Raw genomic sequence first — 26,435 nt, forward strand, 5'->3', positions numbered from 1 at the left:
TCTTGAATGTGTGATAAAATTCATCAGTGAAACCATCTGGGCCTGGAATTTTCTTTATTGGGATTTTTTGTTGCATTGTTGTTGATTTCAAATAAAATTTTTACTTTGAAATTAAAAAAATATAAAAGTTGCAAATATAGTACCTACATACCCTTCACCAAGTTTCTCTAATGTTAACATGCTATATAATCACAGTACATATGTCAAAACTAAGTTAACATTGGTAAAATACTATTGACTAAACTCTGGACTTTTTACCAATTCCATCAGTTTTTTCACTAATATTTTCTAGGATCCAATCCAGATACCACATTGCATTTAGTTCTTAATTGCAATGTTTTTAATCACAGTTCAACTCATTTAACACATACATTGTTTCTTCTTGTGCCACTTTTAGTAATTTGTGCCCCTCAGGAAGGGAGGGAAAGCTCTTCTTCACAAAAGGATGCCATCCAATTCCGGGAGAAACCTAGGAGTAAACGTGCACTGAGCTGGGGTCAGCACTCGTGTCAGTTTGCTCCAGGATCACAGAAAAGAGGCATCTATTTCAGAATGTAAGGGCCGTTGGGGGAGGTTTCCTGGATGAGGTGACACTTGACAGGAATCTTTAAGAAAAGAGCAGGAGCTACTCAAGTGGTAGAAGAAACCACTTTTGTAAATACTGACTCAGGCACAGATCATTGAAAGATGCTGAAACCACTGGCTGAAAGGCTCTTGGTGAAGAGGATATGAATAGTCCCAAATTGTCACACCAGAGATTAAATTAGTTAAAAAGGGGGAAAGGGACTATTACAATAGGAAAATCTGGCACACTCCAATTTAACTACAAGGCCAATTCTAACATCACCAATAAGAGGACAAATTAACCTCATGTGCCTCCCAATTCGATACATTGTGATGAACACGTCACCTATGTAGCATTCTTGCCAAGAATGTTTGATTACAATCTCATGAGTGTAATCATGAGAAAACAATTAGACAAATCCAAACTGAGGGTGGATGCCTCAAAAATGCTAATGTCCCAAAAGATAAGAAAAGGTGGGGAACTGTTTTGGTTGGATCCTATATTTTAAAAAAAATCTAGGGGCCGGCCCTGGGACAAGTGGTTAAGTTCATACACTCTGCTTTGGCAGCCAAGGGTTTCACTGGTTCAGATCCTGGGCGCGGACATGACACTGCTTATCGAGCCATGTTGACATGGCATCCGACATAGCACAACCATAGGCACTCACAAATGGAATACACAACTATGCATTGGGGGGCTTTGGGAAGAAGAAGAAAAAAAAAGATTGGCAACAGATGTTAGCTCAGGTGCGAATGTTTAAAAAAAGAAAATCTAAAAAAGACATTGTTGAGACAATTGGAGACATTTGAATACAGACATTAGACAACAGAATTGTACCAATTCTACATTTTGTTGATTGTGATCATTGAACCGTGGTTATGCAGGAGAATGCCCTTGTATTTAGGAGATACATGCTGAAGAATTTAGGTGTGAAGTGTCGCAATGTCTATAGGTTACTCTCAAATGGTCAGGCAAGAAAATCTGTCCTGTGGGTTTATGTAGTGTATGTGATGAAATCTAAACCCTGGTGAATCTAGGTGAAGGGTATTGGTTATCATTATGTTACTCTCCCAACTGTTCCATAAGTGTGCAAAATTTTAAATAAAAACGTGGGAAAAAATTAAGGATAACTACGAGAAAAACAGAAAAATTATGTGTCATTTCCAATTAGCAAGAATGAAAAAAGAAACTGAACCAATTGAGCAAAAGGCAGTAAAGGAAAATTTAAAAAGACGCAAAAAGAAAGTACGACAGAAAGAAATTGAGCAAGACGACAGCAACTAGAACAAACATCAATTTTCTTGATGATAAAAATGGATTACTTCCCTTGTAAATGACAGCGGTTCTCTCATTAGGTTAAAAAAATCATATTGATGTTAAGATAAATCTTTTTAAAAAGAAACAGAAAGACAGAATAAAAGAATCAACAAAGAAACAAATAAAGTAGGAATAGTAATCATAATATTAGACAAACCAGAGTTAAGATGAAAAATTTAGTTGCAAGAAAGGAGGATATTTTATACTGACAAAAATGTATAACCATAAAAAAGAATCGTGAGTTTTTAGAAACCCAAAATACAGCTTTGAAAAATATATAGTAAAAGCCAAATTCAATTCCAAAATCATACTGTGGGTATAATATAATTGTTTTAGAAATCTTTTAGGTCTAGTATATAAAAATTAAGTAATTCATGAAAAATAAAAATAATCTCGATAGTCTAAGGAATAAGTATAGAGAGATGTACGTAACAAACAGGGCTACTTACAGAATGCTTTCACAAAATGACAGTGTCATGGACATTGTTAGGTCAGAAAAAATAACGTTATTTAAAAAAAAGATAACAGCACTGCGGTTTTATTTAAAAAGCAGTCTTTATCTTTCAGAGATACACTATGGATCACGGATCATCATGGATGAAATGACGCAATGTCAGGGACTTGCATTCCCCTGGGTGGAGAAGGAGTGGGTGGCGTATGAGTTGATACCAGTGAGCCAGGAGTTGATAATTGAGGCACCTGGTGATGGGTACATGTGTGCACATTGATTTATTTTCTCTTTCTGTATATGTTTTAAGATTTCCAAAATAAGATGTTTCTAAAAGGAAACTGTCAAGTATTTAAAATGAATAGGTATATGTATATCAAACCTACGGGTTTTAGTGAAAGGATATTCACTGTATCATTATTTATAAGAGAAAAAATTAGAAAATTACCATAATGTATACTAATGGATGGTTAAATGACTTACGGAACACTCCGACTGTGAAATGACATACAGCCCTTACCAAAGGATGATGCACACCTCTACAGAGGCATATGGAAACATATTCAAGATGTATTAAGTGAGAAATCAAGCTGCAGATCACTCTTCCTCTGTCTCTCCACTCCTCCAGCATTCCTACCCCAACCCCAATACATATACAGGAATGCAGACAGAAGTCAGAAAAGACACAGTCCAAACTGTTAGCAGTGATTGCCTCTGGGGAGAAGAATGAAATTAGCAGGAGGTAGAGGGAGAGGTGGAGGACGAAGATCTTTCACATTTTACTCTGTGCATTTGCGGATTATTTCACTTTTTTCCCAAAAAGCATATACTTTGAAAATGAATAAAGGAAAATGTTCATAAAAAGGAAAAAAAAAAACGGAATTGCGATTTAGCAATTTATCTTCTAAAGTGGCATATCTTCCCACTCGCATTCCCTCTCTAATAGCTTCTGGTTTGTTTTGCGACAGTTAACACAATTTTACCCTACACGGCTAAGAATGTACTAAGCAGCACACAGCATGAGTTAGCTAAGCACCCCCCACTGCCTGGCCATGATCCCAACATAACATCCATGATTAGCATTCTATATATTCCTAACATACAACCAGCAGCGACCTCCAAGGATCTGTGGATCCTTGTTATAAATATGCTTATTAATATCTGCTCAAATATTTGTTTTCCAAACTACTAGGGGAGTTATATTCACGTTTATCTTCAGTAATTTGGCAGTTTTCCTGTTTCATTTGAGCTCATTTCAAGTAGATATTCAATTTTTGAAATTCTGAAGTCTTAATCACCTAGAATTCAAAAGATTCTTGGTGTGTAATATCCTTTCGCCATCTTTCAAAATGAAGGGGATATATATATATCGAGAGAGAGAGAGAGCACATCAATTAATATTGTTTGTCAATTCAGGTTTTGCAAGGGTGTTTTCAAGCCAAGGAATTTGGAGCATGTGTACATCTTAGAACATGACCATTTGTGCAACATTCAGGGATCACTGAAGACTGAAAACCAGTCTCAATGGAGCAATAGCTAAAACGAGGACACGGACCTTCTCGTCCAGCACCTTCCGTTTAGAGGCAGAAAGGGAGGTGAAAGGACATGCTACGGTCACGCCGTGCAGTTACAGGCAGAAAGGGAGGTGAAAGGACATGCTACGGTCACGCCGTGCAGTTACAGGCAGAAAGGGAGGTGAAAGGACATGCTACGGTCACGCCGTGCAGTTACAGGCAGAAAGGGAGGTGAAAGGACATGCTACGGTCACGCCGTGCAGTTACAGGCAGAAAGGGAGGTGAAAGGACATGCTACGGTCACGCCGTGCAGTTACAGGCAGTAGATCCCCGGTTTCCAGGTTCTACTGAACCACAGTATCACAGCCCTCTTCCTACAACAGTTATTTTGGTTTTTGTGATTTATTCCAGGTTTGGTTATTAAAGATGTTTCTGTATTCCTAATTCTCAGATCTTCGGAAATCATTTTATTGAAATAAGAAATAATGCCTGGGATATAGAATACACTCAATAAATGTCTAAATGAATGGAGGAAGGAACAACACAGTTAGAACACTGTAACAGAAACCTGAGATCTGGGTTAAAATGAAACAAGAGGCCTTCTTATCCAAAAGAGAGAGTACACAAATTATTCTGGTTGATTCTCTTGAAACCTCCTGAAGATTGCTTATCCAACGATGTTTAATCTGCACCAAATCCTTTGTTGGTAAAGGCAATTCAGTCCCTAGTACCTGTTTTGTTAAATGTATAAAGAGGGTAAAAGGTGGCAGTCGATCATAACAATGCTGCCTCAGTTTGGTGAAAGAAGTAGGAAAAAAATACCAGTTAAAATGTCAGTAACTTACACAATTGGAACAACAGGTATGAGTGGGGCAAAGCAACATAATGACGGATGCTAGGTAATTTTCAGTGGTTGGGAATGGTACTGATGACATCATACACTTACATACCACAGTGTAGAGGCTGGATGTCAAAATAATTAAAGTATTTTAGGTACTTTGAGCATGTTTCTTGATTCATTTAATCCTCACAACCAGCCTGAAAGATGGTCATTATTAATCCCTCTTTAGAGACGAGGTTTAGAGAGGACAGCTATGGCACAAGGTTACAGAACAAACAGGAGACAGAGTGTGGCAACTGACCAAATATAAAGTCAGCCTTCTCTAAAATCTGCTTTTTCCAAGATTTACAAAATCTCTTACTAGAATCTAGAGTCCTGTAATAAGGCTGTGAGTAGTTTATGACAATAGACCCACTGTCTGTTCAAATAAAATACCTAATAGACAGAACGTGGGATTAGTCCTGCACATAAAGTACAATAGCCATTGCCCTCAGAGCTGGAGGTGTGGCAGAAGCCAGTGAGGAGAAAGCTGATGGAAGAGCAGAAATTGCTCAGGAAGCAGACTACAGGCATGTCTGGACATGGAGGCAGCTCACGACACCTTCCAGGCAGGAGGTGAGGGCAGTGACTATGAGGCTCCTGCCCTGACATCTATGGCTATTCTCACCAGGCTAAGAGGAGATCATCAGGTTTTATTACTTAGGATTTTATTTTTCTGATCATAAAAGTAATAACTTGCTCTAATAAAAATTTGATTCATCTTGAAAACACCTGTAGACGGTTTCCTCTTTCAGAAGATTGAGAGGATATCAGGATCATATTTAGAATTTCATTTGACCGTCAGAAATGTGCAAGCAATAGGTTTAAAGCTATCTTAATTCATACTCACACATTCAAATAAGGGTTTAAAAATAAATAACAAGACACTTTGACAGAGTAACTAAATTCATATGGGCTTTTAATCTGAACCTCACTCAGCCTGTGATGGAAATAATCTTCCTTCTTGAATCCTAATAGAAGCATCTTGGTGTCTTGTACAGTATTACCTATCATAAGAGTGGAGAAAGATCCAAATATTCAACAGTAGGCAAGTGATTAAATAAATAAGGCATACACACTAAAATCATATGAAATGAACCTAATATAATTTTAAAGATTATATAGAATAAAAAATACTTTTGAGAATTCAAAATAGCATGTATATACTATGATGATAACTGTAAAATTATGAAAGAATGGGAAAAACAATATGCAAGATGAAAAGAGTTGTATTGTGGGTTTATGAATGAATCCTTTTTCAAATGAAAATTTAAAAAATAAAAGATCTAGCAATATTGAAAAAGTTTAAAAAGAGTATCCCATGAAGAAGAATCATAATCCAAAAATACTGGCAATACTATATACATATATATATATACACACACATACACACACACATATATATGTATATCACAGATATTAGAAAGTGAAAAAAGTGACCTATTAGGAGAGTTAGAATTTTGTTTTATATTTTCTGTTTATGTAATAGAAAGTGTTGTGTTGTACACATGTGGAAGATCTTTAATATGATTTCTGAATTATTTTTTGTCTTTTAATGTTCTTGCATCTGAAGAGAGGTAATGAAATACATGCCTTATTAATAAAATTTGATAGAAAGTTTTCAAAATAAAGTTTAAAAATAAAATCATCATCTGTTATTCTACAACCCAGAGATCTACCCATTACTAACATTTTGGGCTTTTTTCTTATATATTTTCTACACACAGCTGTATTTTTTGAACAAAATTGGGAATGTTTTGAACAAGAGGTTAGCATCCTACTTTATTTCATTTAATATTACTCTCAAAAGATTTCCCCCATGTCCTTAAACATTCTTGGGAAAATATTTTAATGGTTGGTTAACAATCCATTACATAATGGTCTGTAATTTATTTAATTATTCTACTCTTCCATATAAGAAATAATGCAGAGCTGCAATCCTGATACATAAATCTGATTATATCTCTGACTGTTCCTATACCTTTTAAAGTTTTATTTTAAAAAAACTATTTTAGGGGACCAGCCCGGTGGCATAGAAGTTACGTTCACAAGTTCTGCTTTGGCAGCCTAGAGTTTGCCAGTTTGGATCACAGGTGCAGACCTAGGCAACGTTTATCAAGCCATGCTGTGTCAGCCATCCCACATATAAAGTAGAGGAAGATGCGTACGGATGTTAGCTCAGGGCCAATCTTCCTCAGTAAAAAGAGGAGGATTGGAGGCAGATGTTAGCTCAGGGCTAATCTTCCTCAAAAAAATAAAAACATTTTTAAAGGTTTATTGAGGTTTAATTTACATAAAGTTCATTCAATTTAGGTGTACAATTAATGAATTTTGACAAATATGTATGGTTTGGTGACCACCACACCACCAGGCGGGAGAAAGACAGCTTAATGTTTCCCTCCCAGCACTGGGTACTTGAGAGCTAATACTAAGAATACTGGGGGGTGAGGAGAGGTTTTTTGTTTTCTCTTTCCCTACTAATCTCAACCTACGCATTCAAGTAGTATTTCATGTGACACACACACACACACACACACACACACACTAACACCCCCTCTTGCACCTTTTACTTTATTCTCTCTACTTCATCTCAGCCAATTAGCTCAGGGAAATCAGGAAAGTCACTGTCGCCATCTTCAATCCATCCACAATTCGAAAAACGACCCACCTAACATGACTAATGCTAGGACAGACCAACTTGTATATGCAAAGAGAGTCAAGAGTTGTGATGCAATCTTACCTAGTAAATAATCAGTACTGATAACCCACAATCTCCACAGTAGATTCTATATACTGCCCTTATTAGGTCTGCTTTTTTCCTCAAGCATTAGCCTTCAAGTTGATTTCACATGCACACACACACAAACGCATGCACATGCACACACATACACACACACCCCCTCCTAATTTCCCCCCAAATTCAGATTCAGTGATGATGAGAGATGATTTAGGCACAGCCAAAGAAAAAAAGGTATGGTTTTGGTAGAGAAAAACGTATTTTAAGGCAACTAAGGGGGATTAGACTGTTAAAAAAAAAAAAAGAATTATAGCCAAGTCTTACCTTCCTGTGCCTTAGGATGAAGATTATTGGTTAACCGAAGTTTGATCAATTTGATCAATCACTATGGTTCTGAACACCTGCAGCTCTCCTCATTGCACATGTGAAATGGGAGCTGTGGGCTGCTCCAGGAGTGCCATGCCAAGGAAAGGCCACAGCTCATTCCCTCTGTCTCTATACTAACCCTGATGTGCCCTCCCAAGCTGGTCCTACCTTACTTTGTTCCCATCAGTCAGAAACATCAATGCTCTTTGCTCCAAGGATGCTGAGAGTTTCAATGGACAATACAGGGTGTGGCCTGGTGTGCTTTTTCTACTCCTGGGACTACTCTAGCTTCTAATCTCTCCCCTCATCTATCCAATCATCCATCCAACAAATGTTTACTGAGCACCAACTAACTTGCTTGATGTTCAGCACTGTATGAGGTACTGGAGCACACTGTGAATGGCACAGGCTGGGCAATGCTCTCAAAGAACTTTCAGTGTAGCCTGTCTCTGTACCCATCAACCACCTCCTTCATTCTCCATCATCAGGACTTTTGCCTCCAGAGATAAAATCCTCTCTTACTCCTAGATTTCACACATAGAACTTGTGACATCTTTCCTGTCTCAACTTCTGAATCCTCTAGTGCTTACTTCCATCCTAATCCCAGGTACCTGGACATTTCAAAACCTTTCCCACAGCTCTCTAGACTGTCTCGAGGAGTCTCTCATGTCCATTTTCCTTTTCCATACATTTCAGTTGTAAGCAACCTTCTGCTATGAAGTGTCCTGGATTAGCAATGCCAGCTCTGGGATTCAGCAACCTATTTTATTAAGACACTGGGGGACATAATGGTCACTAAGTTTCTCCCCTCAAAGAGCTAAGTGTTCTGGTCTGAGGAGGCAGCAGCAACCAGGACCCTGCCCCTCCTGTGCCTTGGGGTATCTTAAAAATCTGTTCGATTTATGGTGAATTCATGTCTGAACACCACATTCTCTTCTGTTAGCCTAGGAGTAACCTGAAGACAAGAACCGTGTCTGCTTTTTAACCTGGGACCAACTCCCCACTCACACTCACCTAACTAAGACTGGGATCTTGGGCATCTTCTTAGAGACTTTAAAGAAACTCGTGTCCCCTTTGTTGTCAGTGAAGTACACGCCGGCCACGCTGGTCACAAGGTTGCCAGGGAACGTGAACAGAACTCTTTCATCATCACCCTGGTTGGCCCAATCCCAGGCCTGGCCTCCGATGAGCAAGCCCCCTCCACGTTTCATAAACTTGACCAACTTTTCAGTCATGGTTTCATTGTAGGCATCAATACAGTAAACCCCCAGGGAGTCTTTCACTTCTGGCTCAATCTTCGCCTCTAGGCCAGAGCCCTCGAGAATTTTGGCCAGAGGTGCCAAGGATGGGTGTACACCAATGGGAGCCCCAGGGGAAGAACAAAGCCACCCCACTGCATTGAGGAGAAAGGGAGTGAGCTGGGCTTCCACCAAGTAGTCCTCGTGGGACACCACCACCAGGCGGCCTCGGCCATAGGAGGAGGCAGCAATGAGGACCTGACCCATGTCATTCACCATCACCGGGAAGGAGGCTTCTCCAATAAGAAGCAGTTCACACGGGATGGCATCTTCGGGGACATCCCAGCTTGTCACTCCATTCATAAGGGCCTCAAAGGCAGCAGAGGGAGTCGCCATGGCTGGATCAGTTTCTGCAGAGAGGAAAGCAAAGACTTAGCTTGGTGAAGAACAACAAGGAAACAAGAATAACAAAGATACGCAAAGAAACAAGTCAAGCAGTTCATTCCTCCACTAGCTGCGGCAATTCTTTCCAATATGCAGATGAGACTGACATTGTGAAACGATTCAAGCATTCATCAGGGGTGTTGGTGTCTCTCATCTGGCAGACCCCATCACCCCCTGTCCTCTTAAACTATTATGGTCAAACTCAAAGAGCTCAACACTTTTCTGTCACAGAAGGGAACAAACATAAGTGAAGAATGAGGGCTGAATTGTGTTCCCAAAGAGAGATGTTTAATCGTAACCCCCAGTAACTACGAATACGACTTTACTTGGAGATAGAGTCTTTGCAGATATAATCAAGTTAAGATGAGGTCATACTGGATTTGAGTGCATCCTAATCTAATGACTAGTGTTCTTATAAGAGGAAATTGGGACACAGACACAGATACACAGGGGAGAATTCTATGAGAAGACGGAGGGAGAGATTAGAGTAATGTATCTGTAAGCCGAGGAATGCCAAAGATTGCTGGCAAACACCAGAAGCTAGGAAAGAGGCATGGAACAGATTCTCCTACAGAACTTGCAGAAAGAACCAACCATGCCAACACCTGGATTCCAAACTTCTAAGCCTCCAGACTCGTGAGAGAATAAAGTTCTGCCGTTGTGAGCCACCCAGTTTGTGGTAATTTGCTATGGCAGCTCCTGGAAACCAATACAGTGGTGTTACCCCCTCTCCACCCCACTCAACTCTCACATTGATCTTCTTGATCTCAACTTGGGGAACCCGGACTTTTAGTCTGAAAAGTCTGGTTCTCAGAGAAGGTTCTTTGGTCACAGTCACAGGCCATGTAAGATAAAAGCAGAAGTTCTCTGAGGCTTGAATCCAGGTCCCAGGCAACCAGAAGCAGGAGGTAACACATCACGAAATTACGGCAGACTCTTACTTGTATCTGGACACAGCATAGAAAGTGTGTCTGTCTGTGCATGGAACTCACAAAAGTCCTCTGCTTCTTCATGAGCTCCCCGCTTAAGGACGCTCTTCAGTCTGACCTCTGCTATACGTACTTTATCAAATAAACAGATCCCTCAAGGAAGACATGTTTTCATAATCAGGACATCGAGGGCTTGTCATCCTCACTGACCACTTGGCGGCACTGGACAACGCTGCTCTCCTGGCCCCTGAGGCTCTTACCACCTCTATGTTATGGCCCATGACAACCTCATCATCTTCAATCTCTTGAACCACTTACTTTCTATCATTCCCTCATCTCTTCTGAAAATGCAGATAATCCTTGTTGTTTTCTTCAGCCCTTACTTCTTTTCTATTTCCCTTGTCAGAGAATATGCTCACTCTCGAGGTAATAGGGCAAAGTTTCACAAGCTCGGGCCCTGGAGTTAGGCTGTCTGGGTTTGAATTGCAGGTCTGCTGCTTATTAACTGTGAGATCGGACAACACATTTCAGACTTAGTTTCCTGATTTATTGAGTAGGGATAATAGTACTTACCACATAGTTTGTCCTGAGGATTAAAGGAAATACCACAGGTTAAGTGCCTTTCCATTATTTTATTATACATATATATATATATGAGTATTCAATTATTTATTATATATATGTATATATACACACACAAATACAAATATATATTTGCTTATAATTACTTGGTTAAGAGTAAACTATTTAAATTTGTGAATAGAGAATTCTTAAAAAGTAAAAATAACACTAACCTTATGTCCCATTTCACAAAACACTGGATTAAGCATTTATTGATTCTGACCTTATAGTTTTCATATTTTAGAGCCAATATTAATACGAATTTTTACTATATTTAGTTCTCAAGTATTTCTATGGGCCCTTGAAAAAGGCCTTGGCAGAGGGCTTCCCTGTGCCTTCCCCAGGCCATGGACGAAAAGGTCCTGGTCCTGACGTAAGGAATAAACTGAAGACCCCCACTCAAAGGGCACACTCTACCATTTGTAGTGGTCTCTAAAACTAAAGAAGTCTTAAATTTATTCTTTTCCTCCAAACTAGCTCCTCTGAGGTAAATGACATAAGCTCCATGTCCCTGGTTGTTAAAGAGGGTAACCTCTACCTCAGAGAACTAGTAAAAAGATACAATCAGTGAACAGCTGGTTAATCAGAGCTTGTCCCTTCCCTGCTCCTCCTGGTGTCCACAAATAACCAGGACAGCCAACCACACAGAGTCACAGTTGTGTCTCTGCTTCCTTCTCCCTCTGCTCCTTATCCAGCTGGTCACAAGTCCCGTCAATGTCGTTCACAGTTTCCAATCATGCTGCCGTTAACCTAGTTGGGGTCCTCAGTAACTCATTCTAAGTCACTAGTATCAGTTCTAGCCTTTATTATTCTAGAGCCACTGGTGGTATTATTTCCCAGAAAAGAAGTCCCCGCAGAGCTTTGCCTTTGCCCACAGGGGAAAGTCTGAGCCTCATCTTGGGGTTTAAGGTCTCCAGGGCTGGCTGTTCCTCACTCTTCCAGCGTATCTCCTGCCACCCAACCTCTCTGCAGCTGCCAGAACACCTGGCATCGCTGACATGCCCTGCTTTCATTTTAGATCCAATCTCCTTCCTGTTCCCTCTCCCACATTTTTCTATCTATTGAAATCCTATTTTTCTAAGAGAAGATAATCACAGAAGAGAAAATTTAAATGGCCAATTAGTTGAGGAAAACATGCTTAATCTCACTAATCGGGCAAATATGATGTATGAAAACATAGTGGATCTTGCCCATAAGATTGTCAAAAAAGATGGCAAAGAAGAAAGAGGAGGAGGAAGAGAAGACAATGAAGGCAGCAAATAATGTCCAATGTCCAAAAGGCTATGGGGACATGATCACAATCTACAGGAAACACTGAGAATCTGAAAGCAAGCTGATCGTGGCAACTCAGTTTCAAAGGTGTGCCTAGCCTTAGACTAGCAACTCCTCTTCTAATAACCTTTCTTACAAGAATAAGAGCAGCAGTATTAAAGACACATGTACTAGGATGCTCACCACCACACAAATGGAGATTGATAAAGGAAAATCTAGAAATGGAGATAAGTAAATGACAAAGAATGTTCCCTAGAATCATTTTTTACTCCTGTGGGTGCAGGATCTCTAACCCAAAGCCACATCTATCCACAGATCCCAAGCCCCTCACAGCCCACTATTCCCATCATAAGACCCTGGGGCACAGCCCCCAGCCAGCCACTCTACACATCCTGTAAAGAGCTTCCCATCAGACCCCTTCTCTCTGGGCCTGTGTTGCCACCAGTGTTGATGCTCCAAAGACACCCACAGCGGGGAACTCACATCCTTGTAGCTCTCCCTGTACTCTGAGCTAGTCCACGGGAGAAGAAATATCTGTGGAGAGTGACAAAGGGATGGGCGGGTGGTCTGGAGATGTGAAAAGCAGGGCCCAGAGAGGACAGGAGCGCTTTTCCTGCCAAGTCTCCTCTTTCGGCCTGTCTCCTGGGCCAGACTGGAGGCCCGAGGGCAGCGGGGTTTGGCGGCGAACAGCTGGGCTCCCGTTCTCTCTGCTGGTTTTCCCCTTTCCTGCATCCTGAGTAAGACCGACACCAGTGATGTGCTTGTGGCAAGACAACTTTTGAGAAGGAGAATGAGTGAAGTGTAATAATCTGCATAGAATATCACATGTAGCTACTACAAAGGATGAGTTAAATCTATTTTGCATCTACCTAGAAGAATGTCCTAGGTATGCTTTAAGTGAAAATTTCAAATCACCATAATATGTAGGACACAAACCCATTTTTGTGTTGACAAAGACCATAACAATAAAGGTAGTCCTAGTAATTTTAGTAGTAGTAACGACAATACAGTGCCTACCAGATTCCAGGCATTATTGTAACTGCTTGCATAAATTATTTAATCTTGACAAGAAACCTATGAGGTACATACTAACACTACCCCCATTTTATAGATGGGCAAAAACAAACAACCTGATGGCCAGAGAATCTGTCACTTGCTCAAGTCACAAAGCTGGTAAGTGGTGGATTCAGGATTCAAAACCAGGGAACCTAGTACTGGATTCCACCTAGGCACCAGAAATATAGAAGCCTGTTAAGTACCAGGAATTTATATACACAGAAAATCTACAGAGGCCACGTTTCAACCTGTTACATTGATTGCATCAGAAAGGTGAACAGGATTCCTTCTCTTTATTCAAGTCCGCATCGTTTGTACTGTTGTACATATTAGTATCACAATTAAAAATAACACAGATAATATAAATTCAATCAAGTAAACACACATTAAATGATTGCATATATAAATGATCAGATCGAGCAACTGAGCCTATCTCGCTCATCCTAAAACGTCTGCCTTCATCTCCCAACAGGTTGAACACTTGCCCACTGTAAGTTTGCCTTCCTCCTCCATGGGGCTCCTCGAACTGTGCAGCTGCGGCTGTTCCCACTTTAACCGGCTATCAGTGACTCCAAAAGGACTTTTGAACTAAATGCTTCCTCTTTCTGCCTGAATCTGTTTGCTCTCTCAGCCTGGTGAGATCAGATGGACACTGCCTGGGGGAATCACTTTTATTTCTCCTCCTAAATTCTTCATCCCTGGTTCTCCTTCCATGGATCCTGCTTTCTCCTCCCATGGGCCCATTCTGGCCCTTTCTAGCTTGATGGAACCAAACACACCACTAAGGCAGAAGGCACCCCAGGCACAACCTGTAACTCAGGGAGAGAGCTTACAAAGCTTCTAGCCTGAAACCCTTTACAAAGCAGCCCCTTGGTGCCCAAACGCGGTTTTCCGTGGAAGGGAAGGTGAGCAGCAGGCCCATCTTGGATATTACATAACATCCTGCATTATAGTTTGATTTCAAATCTCCAAGGTAGGGTAAGTGTCTGAGGCCAGGGGATACATTTTCTTCTTTGGATTTCCCAGGGGAATAAACAGACACTCCATGATGTATGACTGAATGTTGGATGTGGGTTTAAGGGCAAACCGAGGATCACTTCTTCAGCAAACAGCTACCCGACCTTGTCAAACGATTAAGGTCATAGACATCCAAATCTACAGTCTTCTCCTCTTCATGTTCTTTTCTTCCATGAACCTTTGTTTTTTTTTTTTAATACATCCACTATCTTTTCCAATGTCAATCAACTTCTACTGAGCCAGAATTGGGGCAGGTTCAACCCCTTCTTTTGCATCCTGTCTTACAAATTCCCAGCTTGATCTTATTTATTTGATTTTCACTTAAAAATGGTTTAATTTATACTTTTAAAAGAATATATAATGCACGTGGAAGGATATAGGCAGTAAAATGATAATAATTCTAAAAATTAAACAAACTCCCATATACCAACCACCCAGCTGAAAAAACAGACTGGACCTTGGGAGTATTATGCTAAGTGAAGCCAGACAGAGAAAGACAAACACTGAATGATTTCACTCATATGTGGAAGATAAACACTCGGACAAGGAGAACAGATTAGCAGTTACCAGAGGGGAAGAGGGTGGGGGGAGGGCAAAAGGGGTAAAGGGGCACATATATATGGTGACGGATAAAAACCAGACTACTGGTGATGAACACGATGCAGTCTACACAGAAACTGATACATAACAATGTACACCTCAAATTTTCACAATGTTATAAACCAATATGACCTCAATAAAATAATTTGAAACTCCAAAAAACAAAAACACCCCACACCATTACTAATATCTTTGAAGGCACTCCTGTGGCCTTCGGGAATCAATCCTTCCCCATTCCCATAAAAGGAGGCACGATTCAAAATTTTGCTTTTTCCATTCCCTATTTCCATCTTACTGCACTCCCTTCTTAATTCCTGAGTTCCCCTGGGGCTGTCTGTCTCTCTCTCATTCACATTTGCTCACTTCTCTCACCACCTAACTCCCGGGATAACAGCATAATGGAGGAACACTAGCCCAGGAATGAGAAGACCTGTTGTTGTTTTTTAAAAAAAAAACCTGGCGTTGACTCCTACTAGCTGTTGATCAGCCTGCCTCAGAGGGTGTGCTATCAAATGGACAACGTTTGAGACAGGACGTTCCCAACTCCGAGGGGCTGTTAAGACTAAGTTCTGGTGAGGGATCCCTTTCTCCCCTTTCCTCTCCAGGCCCTCACCAAGGCCACACTTTCCTCCCTAGCCCCAGAGCCACTCTGCAACGAGCATGTCGGTGACGTCAAAGGTGTAGAGGGGAGGGGGCTGGAGTGGGGGTGGGGGAGGTAGCAGGGGGAGGAGGGGGGCCTAGCGAAAAGCTGGGGTTGGCATGGAATGAATTCTCCAGGCCCGCTGGTACGAAGATCTGGATGGGGTGGCGGTACACAGACCACCGGCCCCTCTTACACATTTACACACAACACACACACACAGACACCAGTCTCGAGGGGGCCACTGCGAGAGGGCGAGGGATCTTAGTACCAGAGACGGTGTTTGCACAGATCAAAGGGCAGTAGGGCAAGTGATGCTCAGTCACCAGCTACCTGGGTGGCGCTGAGCAAGCCCTGCCTCCTCCCTGAGCTACAGCCTTCTCATCCGATAAAGCTGCGCATTAGATGATGTTTCTCTAGGTCAGGCCTGTGCGTAACTCGACTACACAAAGCAAGCAAATAAACATCAGATGTCAGACCCCGGAGAGGGAGCTATGCGGCAGGAGTGATGCAGAGCACAATCCCTAACAGGAACGCGGACGCAAACAGCGAGGGACTCCGATCCCAGATCTGGGCACTCCCAGCCTCACGGCGCCAGCTCCCGCAGGCCCGCCCGCGCCCCCTCGCGCCCCCACGGCCTCCAGCACCGCCCTCCCCCAGACCCAGGCCAAGGCCACCGTCACCGCCCCTTCTCCAGCCTGGAGGCACTCGGACAGGGCCACTCACCAGGTTGCCCTGTCACTTCCAGGGGGGACGTGAGGGGGAAGGGCTGGGTGCAGATAGGGACGCACAGTCAGGCGAGGAAGGGGCTTCCCTGCAAGCAGCGCCCCGGCGACCGAGCAGGAGCTGCGAGGAGACGGAGCGGGAAGAGAGGAGGGGCTCCCGAAGAGTCTCCTCCTCCCCACTTCCTCCCGGGCGGACTCGAGCCCGAGGGGGCGGCGCTTGGCAAGGGACAGCGCTTCTTTGTGTCGCCGGCGCTGTGGGCTGGGCATTGCGGCGGTCCCCATCCTGGCAGTGTGCATGGCGACATAAACTTGTCTGACTATTCATTTATAAGGAAAAGGCTGAATAAACTAGAGGACACATTCTATGGAATATTATTCAATTCTTACGAAGAGCTTAGATCTCCATTCAGTTGGAGGAATGTACTTGAAATATTGCTAAGGGGAAGATAAAAATTGTTGAAATTGTTGAATATATACTTTTATTTTTACAATAAAACCAGCCCTATGGATATTTGTGTTATGGTGGGAGAAGGTTAGAATACATCTCTACTTGTTAATATTGTGTAACCTGAGCAACAGCAGAGGGCAGCTTCTACATAGCTCTGCATTGTCTGCACTGTTACGTGTGTTACTTTTGTAAATTAAAAATAAGGATATTATGTATCAAACAAACAGGTAGCTAAAATTTATTCTTGTGTCCATTTCAAACCCCATTTCTTTCCTCAAGTCCTTTTCCATAATCAGTTGACAGGTGCTCCTCCCTTCTGTGAATTGTAAGTTCCTACTGTGTGTGGTGACTTCACCTGGCTCAGGCGCTAGTTCTAGCTTGTAAAATGCAGGGTAGTATGGTGGTTAGGAACCCAGACTGTCACCAGATGGCCTGCATTCAGATGTCAGTGCTACACTTTACCAGCTGAGAGACTCTGGGCAAGTTACTTAATGTCTCTGTGCCTCAGTTTTATTACCTGTAAAATGGGAATAGTAAAATTAGTACCTATATTTGAGATTTATTGTAAGGTTTAAATCAGGTGAGTGAACACTTGTAAAGTTCTTAGGTCAATGTCTGGCATCCACAGTAAGACTGTATGAGTGCTTGTTCAATAAAATAAATATTCAGGTAGTCCCAAGACTCAATACTTCATGTTTTAGGAAAATGTATACCTTTTAATCCTGATTAGGGTTTTGGTCCAAATCTAAGCCATATTTCCTCTCCCCATCTCTCTTCAACCCCCTTTCCCCAAACTGACTCCTATGAGCATCAATAGGGGCGTGTGGGTAGGTGGGCTCAGAGGCAGGGCTTACACAGAGGAAAGGCTAGGAACAAAATCAAGAGGACTTGAATTCAGGATCCTGCCCCTTCAAGGACCACCTGAGGGACTGTGAGCATGCCCTTTATCTTCTCCATGGTTCAGGGTTCACAGCTAAACAAGGAGGGCTGGTGACGTGCTTGCTAAGTCCCTTTGGGTCTGAAATGCCAAGATTAATAGCACTCCAAGGTAAAACCTCAAAATATTGAGTTTCATGAAAAAATTTAAAATTCAAAACAAAAACGCATATACTGCTTACATAAACATGAATAATGAAAGGACAAGAATATACATACGTGAGAAAGATTACGATCTAATTTACGTCTGAGGATGGGGGCATGAGATTTGATGGGAAAAAAGGTTTTGTTTCTTAGAAAGGAAGAGAGAAACACACAGAAGGAGAGAGAGCGAGAGCTGAAGAGAAGGTGGTAAACTGTAAGCATCTGATAAATCTGTTATTTTCTGTACGTATCTGCAGCTTTGAAAGACTGCATTATGAAAAATATAATCAAAAAGGGCAGGAATGTATTTGACTCTTGATGGTTAGGTTAACGGAGGAGAAGAAACGAAGCACGAAATAAACAAGAGCCAGAGTGGTAGAAATAAGCAGAATCAGAAAGAGAGATGGAGAAACCGCAGGGAATCCTCTTTGAAAGACATCTGCCCCCTCAGGCCCCAGCGATCTCAGGCCCCAAACCCGAACACTGTCTCGTCCCCGCAGGGCCTCCTCCTAGGCGCTCCCCGGGGAACCCGGCCGCTTCCTCTCCCACGCACCGTGGCCGCAGCGGACTCGGTAGGCGAGCCAGGGCCTGCCCCGTTTCCAGAAACCATCTTTGGACAAGACTCACCCGTTGTCCAGAATTTTCCACACCGGGCTACTGCAGAGGGGGAATGGACTCCTCTGCAGAGATGTGACAAGAAGACGACGAGGCCGGCAGACTCGGGATTTGAAAACCGGTGGAGGCGTTAGTGGGAAGCTTGTTGGGGGAGATGGGCTGTGGCGCATGGCGAGGTGAGGATGGAGCCGTCCCGGGAGCTGATTGGCGGCCGCGGCAGAGGGGCGGAGCTTGGCTAGCCACCCCCGGACCGCTGAGGCCCGGCTTTGTGTCTATTTCTCCGCGAAGATGTCGTCCCTCGTTAAGGATGAAGACCCGGGCGTCCGCCCCGGGAGAGAGGCAGGGCAATTTGTTAAAAAATAAATCCGTGAGGCTATTTACCAACATGGGAGTGATTGATAAGTAATGATAGATCTTTATATAAAATAATACACCGTTATTTCCAAGGATGAGTTAAAGCTGTATATTTTTGCCAGGAGTTAGGCTATATATTTATATTTTTAATAAACATTTAATGTGGTAGTAAAATGGAAAGTCTGCATTTTTGTACGAAAAATTAAAAAAATATTTTTATATACTTATATAAACACAGAAATTATATGGAAGACATACATCAAACCATTAGAATCAGTTACTTCAAACAAGAAAGAGTGGATTACTTGCATTTTTCTTCATATACCTCATTAACATGTCAATAGTAATATGTATTATTTTGTGATAAAAATAGATAAATTTAATCAACTAAAAAATAGATAAAATATCCTTGCTCAATCAGCTAGTAGTGAGCCCTGTATGAATATGATTTCATATATGAATATGATTTCAAGAAACTCTATGGGGGTTTCTTGAACTTTGTTCCTAGTCTTGATTCATTTTAATCACGTAAGAGAGGGATCCAACATTTGACTTTTGACCCAGGATTTGGCTTCATGCCTGACCAGGTGTTCCCTTTAATTGGTGTCTGCTCATCTGGCTTGGTGAGCTCAACTTTGAACCTAGGGGAAAAGCCACTTGCCCCTTTTTATGTCTGGCCCCAAAAGCCTGAAAGATTTGCATGGCCTTTGTACATTCTCCTGTTTCCTCAGCCCTCACCACTCTGGCCCCTATTGGCCGGCTACCCGAGGTGAAGGTGTCCCCAGACGAAACTCTCCTCAAGAAGAAGTTATTATAAAGCTTTCTCCCTTGCCACAAAACAGTGTCCAGGCTGGTCCTTCCACGGGAATGCGGATTCAGTGGTAAAGGGGATGGAATACCACATCTGCTATTACTTCAGGGCTTCATCACAACTCCCCAAACTCGAGTAAGCATAAGTCAAGAACCACGTTTTATTCTTCTTTAGATTCTCCACTTCACGTGGGCATAAAAAGGTGCCCCTGTAATGTCCACTTGATGCGTGGATGGACACGAAAGATGAATGTGGGGTATGGAAGGCAATCCTAGGATCACCCTCAACAAAACAAACAGATTGACGGAGAAAACTAATCAAATTACCAATTTCCTGCACTGTAAGTGTTCTCCTTGTCTTCATGCTCCTTTCTTTTAACTTTCTCCCTTAAGCCTTTTGTTTTCTTCCTTTATCTCCTCAAATTTCAGTTGGTTCTATCTTCTCTCTCTCTGTTTCAGACTCTACATTACTAGTTCAGCTTTAAATCCTCTATCCTTTCTCATTTCTACTTCCCCTAGAGTTTCTCTTTTTCTTTCCAGTTGCTGCCCCAAGTAATGGAGACTGCCATGAAATCCCGAAAGCACTGAAACAATTTTTGAGATATTAAGTTCTGTAAACATTCAGAACATAGGAATGAATGAACAATTTATTAAAAATCTATACTGCAAAATACTATGCAATTCTTAAAAAGCATGAGCTCAAGTCATATGTGGAGGAATGCTCTCAATGTATATTTTCAGTGAAAAACTGATGATCCTACTTTTGTATGTTTATGTTTATCTAAGGATAGGAAAAATAAGGACATATTTAGCTACCTCAGGAAGTGGGGAGGGTTGACCAGTGAGTTTTTTCTTTAGACATTTTCTATTCTAAAAATGTTACAAAAATCATTTTCACATAAAAAACCAGGACTGTACAGTAATACCACTCTTAGGTATATACCCAATAGAAATGCATATACATATCACCAAAAGACATGTACTAGAACATTCAAAACAGCACCACCCATCATAGTCTAAAACTGGAAGCCACTCAAATGCTATCCTCTCCACTTTGTCATCCCTAGTGCCACCCCGGCACTACCTTTTACTATAGGAGTCTTAGAGAGGTTACTTTCAGATCAACAAATAACTAAGAATTTATTATTGAAAGATCTGCTTTAAAGGAAATTCTAAAGGATGTATCTCAAGAAGAAATAAAATAATCTTAGATAAATAATCTGAGATGTAAGACAAAATGGCAAGAGACTTCCAACTCCAGCATTAAGAGAATACCTTGTTTGAAACAACCCTCCAACTGAGAACAGCAACAAAAGTTTGACAAAATACAGAAAACAATGGAAGACTTAGAAGAGCAAACAACACAAGCTGGATTGAGAAGCTACAATCCCAAGGGAAGGAAAACACAGGACATGGGCTCCACATTCACTATGACTTCTTCCTTTGGGGCATTTTCCAGTTCACAATCCAGGGTAACTTAGGCCAAGAAGAAAGTGTCAGTCTTACTGGTTCCAGATTACCAAATCAACTGGAATTCAAAGGGCAAAATTTCAGACAGGAAGAAATCTCAGACAAGTGAATCTAAAATCTATGTAAAAATTCCCCTTAAGTCATTGGGTGACTTCTGTGCTACCCATGCACAGGGACAGACCCCCAAAAACTTGCAGAAAAATAGTGGGTAACATGGTAAACCAACTGAACAACCATTTCAGTAGCTGTATTGTTCTGGGAATAAAGCAGTGGAGGTCAAGCCCCACCAAAGTAGATGATTCTTATCAACACACTCTGCTTTCAGTTGAGACATGAGAAAATTCATGGCATATAAATAAGAGTGACATTTTAGGAATAGGGGCTATGCTCCTGGAAACAGAAAAAACCTGAAATGGACCACTTCTAAGAAACCTTAAATCTAACTTTTGATAATATGAAAGTAATCTGCTGATAATTTATCTGTACCCCACTCCCAGAAAATCCTCTTTAAAAAACAATAACAACAACCAGAACTTTTATAATTTTTCATTCACGATGTCTTGCATCCAATCAAACATTTAGAAGGAGGCTAAAAATCAGGATAAACTGCCAAGAACTCAAGAGAAACAATGAATAATAGACACAGACTCACAGGTGATTCAGACATTTGAGTTCTTAGACAAGGATTGACTTTAAACAACTGTAATTAATATGTTCAAAAGTAACAGAAACAAGGCTAGAGAATTTCAGTATAGGACTAAAACTCATAAAAGAGTGAAACATAAATTTTAGAAATAAAAATATAATCACTAAAATCAGGAATTCAACAGTTGGCTTTAAAAACATATTAGACTCAAATGCCCAGAAAATCTGTGAAATGTAACAAAGGTCAGTAGAAAGTTTCCAAAAATAACACAGAGGGAAAAGAAGATGATACACGAAGAGATGAAAAGATATAGAAAGAGTATAATAGAATTATGAGACATGGTAAAAAGTTATGATATGTGTAATCAGAGTCCCAGAAGAAGAGAAAAGAAAGAATGAAACAGAAGCAATATGTTAATAATTACTGACTGAAAGTTCCCAGAAAGAGATGAAAAACACCAAAACTCAGGTTGGAAAAACCCTACATTCCCCAAGCAGAATAAATACAAAGAAAACTATAATCAGGTACATCGTAGTCAAACTGCTAAAAACCAAATTCAGAGAGAAAATCTGTAAATCAGCCAGAGATAAAGGATACTTTCCTTTCAGAGGAGCAATAATACAGCTGGCTTTTCAAAAGAGATGATGGAAACCAGAACACAATGGAATGGCTAAAAAAAAAAAAAGAGAAGAAGAAGATAAAATCTGCCAACTAAAAGTCTATGCACAGCAAAAAATATCCTTCAAAAATGAAGGCAAAATAAAGACCATTTTAGATAAACAAAACCTGAGAGAATCTGTTGCCAATACACTATAGGAACTACGAAAAGGCATTCTTCAGGATTAAGGAAAATTATCCAGAAAAAAAGCACAGAACTGTAGAAGGAATAGAGAATACTGAAACAAATAAATACATGGGCAAATATAACTTAATATTGACTGCTTAAATTTTTTAAAAAATGTCTTGTGGGACATAAAAGCATAACAAATAAAATATACAATAACAATAGCATAGCTACAACTCAAGGATTAATGAAGATAAACTATTTTAAAGTTATTGCACTGTTTGAGCCTTACTCTTACTCTGATACCAAAGTCAGACAAAGACACTACAAGAAAAGAAAATTATAGGCCAATACCCTAGATGAACATAAATGCAAAAATCCTCAATAAAATATTACCAAACTGAATTCAACTATGCATTAAAAGGATCATACACCATGATCAAGTGGGATTTATTCCAGGGATGCAAGTATGGCTCAGTATCTCCAAATCAATAATTGTGCTACACCATATTTACAAAATGAAGGATAAAAATCATATGATCATCTCAATAGATGCAAGAAAAACATTTGACAAAATACCAAATCCTTTCATGACAAAAACTCTCAACAAATTGGATATATGATGAAAATAGCTCAACATGATAAAGGCCATATATAGGAAGCCCATAGTTAACATCATAATGAAAGGTGAAAAGCTGAAAACTTTTCTTCTAAGATCAGGGACAAGACAAGGGGTCCCACTCTCACCACTTTTTTTCAACATGGTACTAGAAATTCTAGCCAGAGCAATTAGGCAAGAAAAAGAAATAAAAAGCAACCAAAATAGTAAGAAAGAAGCTAAATTGTTTCTGTTTGCAGATGACATGATCTTATATATAAAAAGGCCTAAAGATTCTACCAAAAAATGGTTAGAACTAATAAACAAATTCAGCATGGCTGCAGGATACAAAATCAACATACAAAAATCAGTTGTGCTTCTATATACTAATAACAAAGTCTCTGAAAAGAAATTAAGAAAACAAACCCATTTACAATAGCATCAAAAACAATAAAATACTTAGAAACCAATTTAATCAAGGAAATGAAAGATCTGTACACTGAAAACTGTAAAATGCTGATGAAAGAAATGAAGCAGTGCAGTGGTTAAGCTCACACATTCGGTATCAGTGGCCTGGGGTTCACTGGTTCAGATCCCAGGTGCAGACCTATGCACTGCTTGTCAAGCCACGCTGTGGCAGGCGTCCCACATATAGAAGTTAAGGAAGATGGGCACAGATGTTAGTTCAAAGCCAGTCTTCCTCAGCAAAGAGGAGGACTGGTGGCAGATGTTAGCTCAGGGCTAATCTTCCTCAAAAAAAAAAAAAAAGAAAGAAAGAAATTGAAGACACAAATAAATGGAAAGACATCCTGTATTCATGGACTGGAAGAATTAATAATGTTAAAATGCCCACATTACCCAAAGCTATCTACAAGAGTCAATGCAATCCTTATTAAAATTCCAATGCCATTTTCCCCAGAAATAGAAAAAAATCCTAAATCCATATAACCCAGAAAAGACCTTGAATAGCCAAAGCAATCTTCAGCAAGAAGAATAAAATTTAGGCATCACAGTGCTTGATTTCAAACTATACTACAAAGCTATAGTAATCAATCAAAATAGTATGGTACTTGCCTAAAAACAGACACATACACCAATGGAACAAAATACGGAGCCCAGAAATGAACCCACACATTTATGCTCAACTCATCTTTGACAAAGGTGTAAAGAGCATACAATGGTGAAAGGATAGTCTCTTCAATAAATAGTGCTGGAATAGCTAGATATCCATAGGCAGAAAAATGAAATTGGACCCTTATCTCACACCATATACAAAAATCAACTAAAAATGCATTACACACTTCAACGTAAGACCTGAAACTGATAAGCTACTAGAAAAAGACATAGGAAAAAAGCTTTTCTTCTTTTTTTTTTTGAGGAAGATTAGCCCTGAGCTAACATCTGCTGCCAATCCTCCTCTTTTTGTTGAAGAAGACTGGCCCTGAGCTAACATCCATGCCCATCTTCCTCTACTTTATATGTGGGATGCCTGCCACAACATGGCCTGCCAAGCGGTGCCACATCTGCACCCGGGATCTGAACTGGCAAACCCCAGCCACCGAAGTGGGATGTGCAAACTTAACCGCTGTGCCACCGGGCCAGCCTGGAAAAAAGCTTCTTGATATTGGTCTGGGCAATAATTTTTTGGATATGACCCCAAAAGCATGGGCAACAAAAGCAAAAATAAACAAGTGGGGCTATATCAAACTAAAAAGCATCTGCACAGAAAAAGGAAACAGTCAACAGAGTTAAGGGACAGCCTATGGAATGGGAGAACCTATCTGCAAACTATATATCCAATAAGGGGTTAATATCCAAAATATATAAGGAACGCAAACTCAATAGCAAGAAAACAAATAATCCAATTAAAAGGTGAGCAAAGGACCGGAATAGACATTTCTCAAAAGAAGACATATAAAGGGCCAATAGGTATATGAAAAGATAATAAAATTCACTAATCATCAGGGAAATGAAAATCAAAACCACAGTGAGCTATCACCTCACACCTGTTAGAAGGCCTAGTATCAAAAAGACAAAAGATAACAAGTGTTGGTGAGGCTATGGAGAAATGGGAACCCCTGTACTGTTGGCGTGAATGTAAATTGGTACAGTCATTACAGAAAACACTATAGAGGTTCCTCAAAAAATTAAAAATAGAACTACCATATGATCAAGCAATCCTACTTCTAGGTACACACTGAGTGGAAATGAAATCAGTTTCTGGATATGATATCTGTACTCCCATTTTCATTGTAGCATTATTCACAGTAGCCAAGATAGGGAAATAACCTAAATGTCTATCAAATGAATGCATAAAGAAATTGTGGTGTGTATATATATATATACAATAGAATTTATTCAGCCATAAAAAAAGAAGGAAATCCTGCCATTTATGACAACATGGATGAACCCTGAGGGCATTATGCTAAATTTCAAAATAATTCAGACAGACAAAGACAAATACTGTATGATCTAACTTATACATAGAATCTAGAGAAGTCAAACTCATAGAAGCAGAGAGTAGCATGGTGGTTACTAGAAGCTGCCGGGCGGGGGAAATGAGCAAATATTGGTCAAAGGTTGCAAAGTTTCAGATAATGTAGGATGGGTAAGTTCTGGATCTCATGTATAGCATAGGGATTAAAGTTAACAATACTGTATTATATACTTGAAGTTTGCTAAGAGAGTAGATCCCAATTGTTCAGTGGGAGGAGGAGAAGAGGTAAACTATGTGAGGATATGTTAATTAGCTTGATTATGGTAAGCATTTCACAATGCATATATATATCTCTAAACACATCATACACCTTATATATTCAAGTTTTATTTGTCAATTATACCTCAATAAATGTTATGTTAAGTGTTATACAACTAGAGTATTCTTAAAAATAGTCAACCTAAAACATTAGAACATGTAACAACCAAATAAGAAGAGGAATACAATGGGGAAACAAAGAAAGAAGGAAAAAGAAAGAGGGCAGAAGAATGAAAGAGACAGATAAAACAGAAGAAATACAAAGCAAATAAGACAGTAGAAATAAATCTAACTGTACTACTAATCACAATAAATATAATTGGACTAAATTATTAAATGAAAAGTTATAATTATCAGACAATAATTTTAAAAATCAAAGATTCTTAACAATACAGATAAGTTTACAACATACATACTTAAAACATAGATTGAAAGATTTAAAGTCACAGGATGAAAGAAAGATAAAAGAGGTAAACATTAATCAAGGAAACTTTGATATGATATTT

At 40.2% G+C, this 26,435-nt stretch overlaps 1 protein-coding gene across 12 annotated transcripts in view; it reads right to left on the minus strand.

Annotated features, from left to right (window-relative positions):
* The window catches only part of TCAF1 (TRPM8 channel associated factor 1), a 47,980-nt gene that overhangs the window by 16,177 nt on the left and 5,368 nt on the right, over window positions 1-26,435 (minus strand). For 2 of the 12 annotated variants that reach the window (XM_070616655.1, XM_070616656.1), the window contains exons 1-3: window positions 18,525-18,713; window positions 13,489-13,556; window positions 8,842-9,475 (exon numbers count right to left, since the gene is read on the minus strand). In XM_070616655.1, coding sequence (XP_070472756.1) covers window positions 8,842-9,475; window positions 13,489-13,556; window positions 18,525-18,682 — 860 coding nt within the window. In that variant the 5' untranslated portion in view covers window positions 18,683-18,713. Of the gene's footprint in view, window positions 1-8,841; window positions 9,476-13,488; window positions 13,557-16,370; window positions 16,582-18,524; window positions 18,822-26,435 lie in introns of those variants that run through there. The other 10 variants (XM_070616657.1, XM_070616660.1, XM_008529241.2 and 7 more) reach the window with 8 other exon arrangements.

This window comes from Equus przewalskii, chromosome 4 (assembly GCF_037783145.1).
Source record: "Equus przewalskii isolate Varuska chromosome 4, EquPr2, whole genome shotgun sequence".
NCBI classification, from domain to species: domain Eukaryota; kingdom Metazoa; phylum Chordata; class Mammalia; order Perissodactyla; family Equidae; genus Equus; species Equus przewalskii.